This window comes from Arachis ipaensis, chromosome B06 (genome assembly GCF_000816755.2).
Source record: "Arachis ipaensis cultivar K30076 chromosome B06, Araip1.1, whole genome shotgun sequence".
NCBI lineage: Eukaryota > Viridiplantae > Streptophyta > Magnoliopsida > Fabales > Fabaceae > Arachis > Arachis ipaensis.
Genome location: NC_029790.2, coordinates 7,827,068 through 7,836,435, shown reverse-complemented (window position 1 = coordinate 7,836,435; position 9,368 = coordinate 7,827,068). Strand labels below are relative to the sequence as shown.

The following is a 9,368-nucleotide window of genomic DNA, read 5'->3' as shown; positions in this document are numbered from 1 at the left end:
CATTTTTAAATAATGGAATCACTTTGCTTGAGAATCTGCTATGTTTTTTCTGGCCCTTTTGCCTTGTTCCTTTCTTTCAGACAACCAAAAGAAAAAAAAAAGTATTGCCACTAAAATTTAAATTTAAGAATTTAATACATATTGCTCAACATAAATGGAAATCTAAACTGTAAATAAACATTTCTTTTCAAAACAAAAAAAGGTTATGAATGATATTTTGTTTCAAATGTGTATTAGGGTATGGTGTGTACTGTGCTTTAGTAGGTACTACTAAGTTATATATAATGAATTGTTTTGACTTGTTTTGGGTGGGATGGTCTTAGTGGTTGATCCTCTTTACAGTAGATTGTCCAAGATTTCATTAGTCATTACCGAAAACATTAAAAGGTTTGAGTGTTTGACCACTTAATTACAACACCAAAGGCATCGGCCAAGAGTTAATGAGAGTTTCTAGCTGCCTTATCAAAGATCTTAGAATATGACACTCATTTTAAATTCAAAAGCATCATATTTAAATCGTTGCTCATATCATATTAATTCTACATTAATATTAAAAGTGACATTGGTAGATGAGAAGAAAAAAAAAAGAACAGAGAGAAGGAGTACCATTTATGAGTCATTTTGAGCAACAGAACAAACAACATACCATAGTTGCATATAGTCAGTAGTCAAATCATTCACAAATTCACAAGACAGAATTACTAAGTAAAAGATCTTCAACTATTTTTACAGCTTGTGGGATAAATTTCATATCATGATCATATTTACACAAGCAAGCAACACCTAATTCATATTTCTTGCTGAAACCTTAATTACTAATAAGTATTCAAACATATACTGTAACACCTTTGCTAACAGAACATTATGCTTTATTTCTTCTTATAGTTCCCATTTGATATAGACAAAAACCAAAGAAAAATAAAGAAAAAGTATATGTATATATATTACACATGTAGCACAAGTATCTGTTACCCAATTCAGGACTTGTCTTGTTCAAAGCTTCCAATACCTGTGGTAGCAAGCTTGTTAACAAGAGCTAGAGCATTGCTGGTTATGTAAGAAACATTCTGGACCCTCCTCTGCAGCAACTTGATCTGCTTCTTCTTATTATTGTTATGATTATTATTATTATTATCATCTTGGACTTGAAATGAAAATCCATCAAGGCAAGTGTCTTCATCGGTTAGCGCGGCGCTAATCCACGTATTAAGATCCCCCATTTGTGTGCTAAACGTGGTTTTGCTAAGCTTTCTTAGCACATCAAGTGATCTATGAAGCTCATCAAGTGCATCATCAAAAACCTCAGCACAATCTGAAAGTGCAGCTCTGTTTCTTCCTATGAATCCTCCGTTTCTTTTCAACTGTGCCAAGTATGCTCGAACTTTCTTTACCTCGCCTATTGTCACTGATACCCCAGCACGTGCCCATTTGCTAGGACTTGTTCCCGCAGTGTTGGAGAATTGTGCTAGTGAATGAACACACAAGTCTTGGTACCTTGTTACACTGCAAGCTTCTCTAACATAACCATTTTTGTTCCCTTTTGCAACCACCATTTGGCCACTGCTTGCTAGGAATGATGAAAGGAACAATAATAATAATGCATGGGGTAACATAAGGCGTGATATTATGACCATTTTTTTTTTCTTTTGTATATGGTATGGTGCTATAAACAAGAGAATGAAGAAAAGAGTAGTGAGGAATGCTCAGATTGTTGTATCTTTATAGTGAGATTTGGCTTAAGAAGGTAGGGGTGGTGGGGACTTTAAAAAGTACCATGTTATGTTTCACTTTTTGGACTTGTTCTAGGGAGAAGCTGGTGCATAGGCAAGGGGCTAGTGAGTGCAATTAAAAAAAGGGATAAAGTGTGGTAAACTGAAATAGCTAGATGAGAAAAGTATGTAACATGTGAGTTCCTCACTAGTCTGGATAAGAATCAGATATACTCAATCTTTCTTACTGTGAAATTTCTCTACTTTCTCATTCATCAATATCATAAAGATCAAGAATAAGAGATAATTACGCTTAGTTACCATCGTACAAGTGATTTGTATAAAAAAAAAATTGGCTATCCTACGTGTATACCAAAATCAATTATCAATATAAAATACTCTGGAACACTAATAATTTTGAATTGCGCATGTTGGACACATTTTGTATAAGACACTCATCTGGCTGTCGTATCCAATTGTGTCCTAATAAAAAAAATTCAGACACATTTAAATATACCTAAATACCATTACGTGTTAGTATATCCAGTATTATTCTTAACATGTATTCTTAAAATGAGTTTAAAAATAATATATTATTATTTATTAAAACAAAAAATATTTTAAATATTTTATATAATTAAAGAGTAACTATTTAAAAAATACTTTATATTGTGTATATATGTCGCATTCACGTATCTTATAAGATTTTATAATTCGTATGTTTGTGTATTCCATATCGTGTCATGTCTCGTGTCTATGTCAGTATTCATACATCATAAATAAAATACATAGAATATATTAATATAAATACACATTAATATTTTAATAACTGATTTTAATATATATCTAACATAATTGAATATTTGTTCTACACATAATCGTTTTATCAACCTTAACTACTAATAATAAGAAGCGAAAATGAATATGTCCCAATCATACACGATTGTATATTTTTCGTGCAGTATAATATTAGTTAAACATCTAAAAATAAGTATTTATGAGATAATAAATTACCATACTTAAATTGAAGCATGTTACTTTCACGATTTTCTTTCCTCCATTGCTAAGTAGGTTTCTTGCATATCGATATTGGGTCCACCTAACCACAATGTTAATATCATATTGCCATTATTTGCCCTTAACGTCTTCTTATTACTATTTCGAGGTCTACAAAGAACGAACTTCCAATTATACTATGTGAAGCCAATGGCCGAACATGATGATAATGTTTAACGATAACGAAAATGAAACTATTACGCGACGAAGAAGACGAGTCGGTAGCCGAACGATCCCTATTCCCCAATGTTGCGTTTGCTTCTCAAAACGAAACAAGATTAGACATCTAAAACAAGATATAAAAAATAGAAATACAAAAATTAATATTTTTATATTTTATTGATCTTCAGGCACACCTAACTAAAATGCCAAATAACTAGATTCTATGATTAGTCCATATAGCTATCGTTTAATTAATGCGATATTGATAACCAAAATATCGATCTATAAGACTATGACTCCCTTTTTGGCTTTTTCCAGTAATAGATGTTATTATAATTTGGTCATAAACTCCATTATATGTTGTAACACATGCATGCTAGGGAGAAATAATCTTATCGTTTTCCTCGGAAGATGCAAATTTGGATATTGATTTGCACTAGCACATGTCTTACCAAGTACTAGTGGGCTAAAATTATTTGAGTTGGTTATTTTTGAGAAAAAATATAAGTAGTCAATAAAAATATTAAATAATGTAAATAATAAATATATTAGATGTTTAATTTATTAGGTGTGTAGATGGTTATTTTAATATTAAGATTTAGGTGGATAATTTAGAAGTGTAGTGTATTTTTATTGAGTAGTGCTAGGGAGCCAATGACCTAAGCGTACAATGTGTAAAATAGACTAAATCTTTGGTTTATGAATAAAATGAACATCACCTATACTATCCAGAATAACCATCCGGATACCAGGGATAATAAACATCTCATGTTATAAAAAATTAATTTGATCTAAAATTCTAATACCATGTCCTGAAACCATTCATCCCAAAAGCGTAACTTGACAGAATAATGTAACACTAATAATCATATCTCTAATACTTTCTAAGTCATTGGCTCCCTATATACTTTCTCATTTTTATTTTATTGGGTTAATTTTAGAACCCATTGTTTACAAAAACTATTGTCTACCTAACAAAGTCTTTAAACCCCATTAATGAGTTGGTTATTATTGGGTTTTGCTAGGTAGACAATTACTTTTGTAAATAATGTGAATAATGAGTTCTAAAATAAAATAAAAAAATACTCCATCCCTAAAATTCTTCTTAAACCTTAATATTAGAATAACCATCTACACAAATTGAACATCCAGTCATTATTAACTATGCATGAGTAAATCAAATCTAAAGAAATAACCATCTAATTAAAAATAATGAACATAATCATCTGCATACCTATTTAATTAAACATCCAATATATTCATTATTCACATTGTTTAATATTCTCATTGTCTACCTATAATTTTCCGTTATTATTAGCTGCACATGATTTTGTGCAGAAAAGCAAAATCCATGGCTTAAGCTTATTGAGGTGGCGATATATCATGATATTATTTGAGGAATGCTAGGCCAGCAACTTTTGTGATTTGTAGCCATCAAATAGTTATCAATGATGGTTTTAATGGTGTGAGATTAGTGTAAGATTTCATCCAATGACTCAATTTTGTTTGCTGGTTATATGCTGGTCAGAATTTAACAAAGTTGTTGCCCCTAGACTTTTCCATAATGTTTTGCATGTTTTCTAAAAAAAATAAAATATTCCAACTAATGCATGATCAAGAAATAATGCTGAAGGAAAATATGGGAATTGTTCTTGTTCAGTACGTAGTAGCCCAAGGAAATTTATAAAAAATTATCATTTTTATCGAGAGAATTGAAGAACACATGTTCGATCTCGAAGTTGAAATTGAAAATTTTACAAGACTAGGTTCAGCTGTTGGCAATCTTCTAAGAACCCCATTAATGTCTTTGGCTATTCCAACTCGAAGGCTTAACGTAGAAGCCATAAACAAGTGTTGAAGAACTCTGAAAAACATATCAAGTTTTGTATATGTCCCACAAAAGATAAATTCTATGCAATAATCATACACAACATAAAACTGAAAATTAAAGCAACAAGGAACCCTTAGCATATATAGTAGTACATGTACATGTGCTGTGCAAAGCATGTGAGCAGTTAAATCAGCTATATATATAATATGAGGAAAATAATGAAATCTCTTCTTTAAGGCAAGTCCCAACTTCCAATCGTTGTTCAAATCTCTAAAGAAAACGGCATGCACGGTGAAGTAGAAACACTGTTCTGTTTCAATATGCATGTTACGTTGTACTCTGTTATTCATTCATAATTTCATATGGTGATTAAAAATGTAATAAGGTAGATGCAAGGAATAGGATGCCGTAATAAACAATACAGAGAGAACAGCGATAAAGATTAAAGAGGCAAAGTCTTCTACTTCTTGGGACAATTTTATCAGAAATGTGTTATAAGATACATCTTATAAACTCATTTAGTTTTATTTTCTGCCTGCCTTTTCTTGTTGGCTTGTCACTTTGATATATAGAATTGGATTTGGATTTTAAATTTAATATTGCAATGAATAGAAAGAAATTATGTAAGTACTTTTAAATTTATTGATAATATATGTTTAGAATTGCGTTTGAGTGTATCTAATTTAACTTCAAAAGTTAGTGTATAAGACGAAGGATGTCTTATATTTATAAATTCTTTATCACGTTTAGAAATCATCATATGGAATACAAACATTGCAAGTGAGTGGCCTAATAACATTAGATGAGATAGGTTTTGATACTGTATTATAATTGAGATTGAATGAAAGTAACTCAACTTCACAAGTTAGCTCATGAGGTGAGAGATATCTTGCACCTTTAAATCTTTTAAAGATTGTATTCTTAAGAGATGCGAAAATTATAATATACCCTTTTGTAAATTAAAAAAAAAGAAAAAAAAATTACACAAAAATTTAAATAAATAAATAAAATCTTGTTTAAGAGAGTATATTAGATAGATGTGTCTTCTTCTAATATTTTAATTTTTTGGGAGAAGTGATTTCATGAAACTCTTTCTGTAAAAAGATGAGTTAAAGATATAATCTTTTATATACTTCATTCTATCATCTTAAATTTTTTGGAGTAATATTATAACATGATATTCACAAACTCAAAAAAAATTCTTGCGTAAGAAAACGTGTTGTAGATATAATCATTTAGTGTCTCTTCCTATCCGTTTAAATTTTTGAAAAAAATTGTATCACAATAATTAAACTCTTTTTGGATTTATTAATACATTTGAAATTGAATTTTTCCTCATTTGATGGATGAAATAGAGTTAAGATCCTCTAAAATGAGCCCGTTAATAAAGTAGCATTTGGAAGAGAGATCGAAAGATAAAGACTAAAATAAATTTTAGTATTGTAATTAGTGAAAATATAAAAAACTGAGTTATGTCTCAAATATTCTGCTTGATTTGAGATAAAAGTAAAAAATTAAAATACATAAAATGACTAAATTATCCTTATTATATTAAATGAAAAAATTAAAAACAAAAAATAGAATCTTAGTTTTCTTTCCCTTTTCCCTTTCTCATTTCCAAATTCTAGTCTCTCACCGACGCCACTCTCTTCCTCGGCGTCGACTTTATCTATGACGAAAAAGTCCACCAAAAATCAACAGCAACAACAACAATTACAGCAAATCAGCAATAGCAACAACAACAATCACAACAACAACTACACCTAAATCAATTTTATAACAATCATAGTAATAACAAAATAAAAAATTGATTAGCTTATCAAAACTTTAAAACCTAAATCAACTTTGTTATTAAAATTATAGCAAGCTGGCAAAGTAATTAATTAGGTAAGGCAAGAAATTGTAACAGAAAAATTGGAAAAGAGGGAACAGGGGTGAAAGAAGATTTTCGTCAGTTAGAAATTTCACACAAATAATTCTATTGAAGTATAGTTCCTAACCGACAAATAATTCTCAATCAAAGTTTTAATATGGTTGTCACAAGTACAAACCTCAATAAAAACCAAGAGTATTTAAACCTCGGGTCGTCTCACAAGGAATTACAATGAAGTGCTCAATTATTAGCTATAAAGGAACTCGGGGTTTTGGTTGAAATAAGCAAGAAATGTAAATTGCAAGAAAGTAAATAAGCATGCAAGAAATTAAATGAAAAGCAATTAAAGTAACAAAAATGGAAATTAGATGGCAAAAAGAACTCTTGGCTAAGGCATAGAAATTGAGATCACAGTCCTTATCTAACAACCAAATATTGACAATTATGAGGGACCAACCCATCAAGTCTACTTCTATACTTGAAGTACGTCAAATAGGCGTGATCAACATCAACCATAAGTTCCAACCTAGCCATTAATTAGCTTAATAATAGGTTAGTGTCAATGGACATCAAATTAATCAACAAGGGACCCAAATCATCAATTCAATTAGACACAATGACTCAAGGTCATTCAATTCTCTTAGCCTAGGTCAAGAGTATAAAATTCTACACTAAAATCCAACCAAGCATTTTATCAAACGCTTGGAAGGTACAAAAAGAAAGCATGATAAAATTGCAACAATAATAAAATCTAACAACTACCAATTGCAAGAAATTAGCAATAACAACTAAAAAAAGCAATAATACTCATGAGAACATAAATTGCATTAAAAGAAATCCAAATCCAATAAGCGTTCATAAACATAAAAGAGAGCAAAATAAGAAATTAACAAGGAAAGCTAAGAAGATTAAGACAATAGAACATAGGAATGTAAAGGGAATTGAACTAAAACAAGGATTAAAACTCAAATCTAAGAAAATTTGACCTAAACTACCCTAAATTCTAGAGAGAAGAGAGAACTTCTCTCTCTAAAATTCTAACCTAAAACATGATGAAAAACTAAATTATGACTACTTGGTTCATTCCCCTCCAATTCTTGGGTTCAAAAGCATCAGAAATGAGTTGGATTTGGGCCTCCTTGAGCTCAGAAATCGCCCCCAGCGTGTTCCTTTAGGTAATGTTTGTTTTCGGAGACAAGACACAAAGACATGGACAACAAATATTTAAAACGTATTTGGAGGCAAAGACATGGACACGGAACACATTGTCTCCAGGACAATATTTTATATTTTTGTGTCCACTCTTTTACGAAGGATAATAATGGATACGGGATTTGAGAAGGTGGACACGGACATTTTTATCAAAATTTTTTCCCTTTCTATCCATAGATATTTTTTTATTATTCTACTATTATCCCTTCTTATTTTTCCTAATTTTAACTTCTTTTCTACATCGTAGTCTTCTTTCTCTGCGTTCTTTTTTTTTTCAGATACCCTCTTTTTTTGGTAGAATTTCTTACTTGACTGTATAATTAATTTATTCCTTTTTATCGTTCATTCTTTTCTCTATGGCATGCTGTATTAATGGAGAGTTAATTCACTTTTCTACTTTATGTTACTTTATTTATTCTTAATTTTGTTACTTTAATACCATTTTTATCTTATTGGTTTATAAATCAATTCTTCTTGTAATTTTCTGTACTCTTGCTTACTCTTATTTTTATTAAATTAATTTATACTTGATATAAAAAATTTGGAATCACATGACTATTTTAGTCATTTCGCATAATATCTTAGTTCTATCCATGTCTATCCAAACGTAACACAGGACATTACATTAGTGTCTTGTCCATCGTATTCAAACACAATACACAAAAAATAATTTTTAATGTCCCCATTCTATTGTCTTTGTCTTAGTGTCGTGTCCTGTCTCCAAAAACAAACGCAGCCTTAATGAAGTCACGTGACCAGTGTCATGCATACGCGTGAATGACGCGCGCGCGTCGCTGGACAGATTACCAAAATCTCATTTCTTCATGAATTCTCCATTTTTGCATGCTTTTTCTTCATTTCTTCAACCCAATCTTTGCCTTCTAAACCTGAAATCACTTAACAAACATATCAAGGTATCGAATGGAATTAAAGTGAATTAAAATTAGCAATTTAAAGGGCTAAAAAGCATGTTTTCACTCTTAAGCACAAATTAGGAGAAATTCACAAACACATGCAATTTGTATGAATAAGTGTGAAAAATATTGATAAAACCCACCAAATTCTACACAATATAAACCCTCAAACTGGGGTTTATCAAGGGGACTCACAATCACCAAGAACATGGCAAGCAGCCATGGAGGCGAGATGGCGACGTCGGCGAGCAAACAACAGCAATATTGAGGGCAAGAAGAGACGACAATGGCGCACGAACTTGGGCGAGTTTCTGGCTGGTTCTGCTTAACTGATCTGGCAATGCCGAGGCCACAAAAGCGGCGATACACGAACCACGAGGTTGTGGTGGTCGTGGTGGCAACGACAAGACAGCAGCTTCCACTAGGGCTCTTCAATGATGGTACAAACTCTTGAACTGCACCTCACTCGTTCTGTGCGTCGCTGGTTCTGGTTTTGGCGCTGATTGGAGGGGTGGTCGGTGATGAAGAAAAGTGACAGATGGAGGCTAACAGTAATGATGATGAGTGACGGTGTGTTGAAAAAGGGAGTGAGAAAAAAGAATGTGTGAGAG

At 31.4% G+C, this 9,368-nt stretch overlaps 1 protein-coding gene across 1 annotated transcript; it reads right to left on the bottom strand.

Annotated features, from left to right (window-relative positions):
• On the bottom strand, positions 633-1,858 carry LOC107647951 (pectinesterase inhibitor 6-like). The gene has a single exon (XM_016351994.2). It carries the CDS (start codon positions 1,632-1,634, stop codon positions 978-980), a length of 657 nt encoding a protein of 218 aa, XP_016207480.1. The 5' UTR covers positions 1,635-1,858; the 3' UTR covers positions 633-977.